The sequence below is a fragment of the Antrostomus carolinensis genome, unplaced genomic scaffold (assembly GCF_000700745.2).
Source record: "Antrostomus carolinensis isolate BGI_N321 unplaced genomic scaffold, ASM70074v2 scaffold269, whole genome shotgun sequence".
In the NCBI taxonomy this organism is placed as follows: Eukaryota; Metazoa; Chordata; class Aves; order Caprimulgiformes; family Caprimulgidae; genus Antrostomus; species Antrostomus carolinensis.
The window spans coordinates 37,873-41,442 of NW_010338990.1; the positions used below are offsets into that span (position 1 = coordinate 37,873).

A 3,570-nucleotide genomic window follows, 5' to 3' on the forward strand; every position below is an offset into this window, starting at 1 on the left:
TTCCCTACTGGACTTCTTATTTTCCAGTACAAAACCAAAAAACTGTCACATACCAAGTTGCTTAGAAGAGGAATTACATGTCTACTAATGAATTCAGGTTTAGTTTAAACAAAACAATCAAGAAAGTTTGCAAATAGATCTGTCCTGTTGATATGGTTTAAACTTAGCATATTACAGGCTCCTCCAGATGCTTTCATACAAATAAACCAACAAACAATGCATGCTAGCACTGCTTTAAAGGAGCCAGGTTTATTTTTAATAATCCCTTACAGCCACTGACTCATGGAAAAAATTTTAGGGAATATACATGTAATTTTACTATGAGAGACTTCAAAGAAAAAAAAAAAGGAAAGTCCTTAAAAAGTTACTTACCTTGAAATATAATTTTCTAGTATTTGTAGTTGTTTTAAAAATGAAGCTTGATATTTGACTGGAATTCTTTCTAGGTTGGGTTTAAATACCAATTATAAAATACAAACCAATGTGACTTAAAGACTATGACACTGTTCTAGCACTTTTAGGCATTTCATATTAATTCTAGTAAGGCAGAAATTCTAGGAAGCTTAATGTAATGCTTCTCACAGCTCTACTTGCAAGTAAGCATCACACAGTTATCAAGAGGCAAAGAATTCAATTTGTTAATTTTAAAATTATTCACATTGGTGCCTTTAGCTAAACGAACTATTATGTGAGCAGGATGTTTTAGGAACTACTCAGTATGGTAGGATATTCTTTAATCATCATTAGTTAGATGTACAAATGATTATGGAACATACAATATGTTGCAGCTTTGGATCATTACCCATGGAAATGTAATTCAGAAGTACAAACAATAATTATTTCCGTCACTCCTTTTACTGAAACATAGCTTTCTTTAATTAGGATACTGATAAGTGAGTAAAGGAAATACAAGATTTTTAAATATTTAATACGATAAGGAATAAAATGAGCTTTTAACTGAGAAAGATTAAGCCTCCAAACAGCCTGCATACAGGTTGTTCCACTTTCTTAGGAATGCCCACTAATATAATGGACTAAAGGAAGATGAAAGATATTTTTTCCATGGTAGCAGCCAGTCTCTTGGGACCTCAGTCCTTTCCAGATCTGTCAGCAGCACCAGTGAAGAACAGACTGATGCAACACTGGAAACCTCACACTGCTGCATGACAGCTCTGTCCTTGGAATGGCGGCATCCTGCTCCTCCCATAGGCAGCAGCTGGCTATTGCTTCAGTGTCTGGGGTTTAGGAGACAAATCAGGAAGTTTCCCCAAATCTGATAAAGGTAGAGCATGCAGAGCTGCACTCTCTAAGGCACTGGGACAACTGATAAGACAACATTCAGCGGACACCAGATGTCTACGAAACAGTACAAAACCCAGCAGCAATCATGGATGGTGTCTTTCCCAGCCTGCAAGAGCTCAGGACCCTCCTAAATCATACATGTCATCTTTGCAGTTAGGAGCCCATTTTACTTTCATTAGAGTCCGTCAATTTTTAGAATGGACATTAGCATCCAGCCTCACCAATATTCCACTGCGAAGAGTTCCACTTAATTATCTGTTGTGTGAAACACTTTGTTTTCGATGTTTCCTCATTTAATTTGTACAAAAGAGTTTAACTTGGAACACCAGTGTTGCCATCAATCTAGCCCTAGAGATGGACTCACACAAACTGCCTCCCTAAAGCTGAAGGAATGGTTGAGAAGCAATGACTAGGTGTTATTTAGGAGAAAATATATGTACTGATTGAAAGTGAGACTGCACATTAACAGACACAAGATATAAACGATGAACATATAGATGAAATCAACATCACTGGTGACAAATGCTTCAGACGTTTCTTGGAAGACCACCACTGCTTGATGTAAAGGCTCACATGCAGTCCTCTACCAGCCCGTTTTCTGTCAAGAAGCATCCTCTGCTTCTGTCAGAACCAGTTAATTAAAATGTAGCAATAGGTTATACTGGAAAAGTTAACTCCTGTTTGCGAAAAGTAGATCTGCACTGATAGATTTATTTAATCAAAGAATGAAGAGCTTTCAATTCTAGACACCCATAGATAGACTTATTTCTGGTTGCTGAGTTACTGTAGGAGGACAAGTGATTTCCTTCAGGAGTCAAAGATGAAACTTTAAGTAAAACAGTATCTAGCAAAAATGAAGAAGCCCGCTACTAAGCATCTCTCAATTATTTTCATTACTGTTTTTTCCCCCAGAAAATTATGAGAGAGTTAAAATACAGAAATTCGTGTATGTTAAAGTATTAATGTCTTTTCACTGCCACCTACCACCTACACTCAGGACAGAACCATGGGAAATAAACAGGCAAATCTATCTAAGATGTAAAAATGTCAGAGGACTATGTTGTCTCCTTCTAACTGCTTTGTCAGGTACATACCAAATACTACCAGCTAAGACAGCTTTTACATAATGGTAAATTTTTAACAAAACCCAACACACATGCCATAGAATTTAAGTTAAAGTGACAGGTTCAAAATAGAGCTTTACCCAGTATTTTGGAAATCTACATATGAAAGAAAATTATACATCTTTAGGGTTTTGTGGAGTTTCCAACAGTAATTGCTTTGGATTTAAAGAAATCTAGTGATAAATCCAACTTACAGTTAAAGAGTATTAACTTATATTAATCCTACAATAAAATACTACTATAATCCAGAGACAGGAACAAGAATTTAAATTAGTAAGATTAAAGACTTTTTAAGTGCCAAGCTAAAAATTTTAAATATCACAGCACCTGTGACTTAGTATAGCCTTCTCTAAATATATTCCAGAAATAATTGCATTAGTCAAAGCTCTTAGATGAAATTGCTTCTTCATCTTCTCCAGAAACCATGACAATGACAATAGAGATTAATGGGATATTAGTGCTTTTTATAGAGACATTCACATGTACAAGGTTTACCAGTTATCCCTTTGTTTTTAACATGTCTTTTCCAAGTGAGTTGAAGCTTCACTTTCAAGAAGGCCAACAGAAGAGTTTATAGGAGTTAAAGAATATGCTGCAAAACAATTTGTGAAGTAGTTGCATGATGCATCAAGTATACCATTCCCATGGCATAGAAACTCCATAATTACTCACTCCAACAAGACGCCCAGTAAGAAAGTCCTGGGTATGGTTTCAACTTAGAAATAAAACATAAAAAAATATTTTTTTATTTACTTTAAGACACAGACAAAGCAACAGTAGTAGAAGCATGAAAATCCATTGGACCAGTCTCTGCAGTACAAGACTTTTTCAAAGTTCTAAACAAGTTTAATTCTGAGAAGTACAATTATTAAACTAAAAGTTAACTACTTATAATAGATGATGATATTTCAGATAAACCACGTGGAACTATCTTACCTCTTCTCCTGAAAGATAATAAGCTGAAAGGAGTCCACCAACAAAACGGATGTTCACTTCAAATACCGAAATTTCAGCATTCTGTTGAAATAAACATAGTTTTACTCCTTGACATTTTTCTGTACAGTTTTGTTTGGTTTTGTTTTTTTAATACCCATTCAGGTACTAAGTTACAACAGTCGTAAATAGCAAAGCACAGAAGAGGTAG

At 35.2% G+C, this 3,570-nt stretch overlaps 1 protein-coding gene across 1 annotated transcript in view; it reads right to left on the bottom strand.

The window, feature by feature from the left end:
- LOC104530926 (mannosyl-oligosaccharide 1,2-alpha-mannosidase IA-like) overlaps nucleotides 1–3,570 on the bottom strand; it is a gene marked incomplete at its 3' end in the record, with an annotated part of 47,398 nt that overhangs the window by 21,276 nt on the left and 22,552 nt on the right. Inside the window, exon 3 of the mRNA XM_010175661.1 lies at nucleotides 3,363–3,443. Coding sequence (XP_010173963.1) covers nucleotides 3,363–3,443 — 81 coding nt within the window. The remainder of the gene's footprint in view (nucleotides 1–3,362; nucleotides 3,444–3,570) is intronic.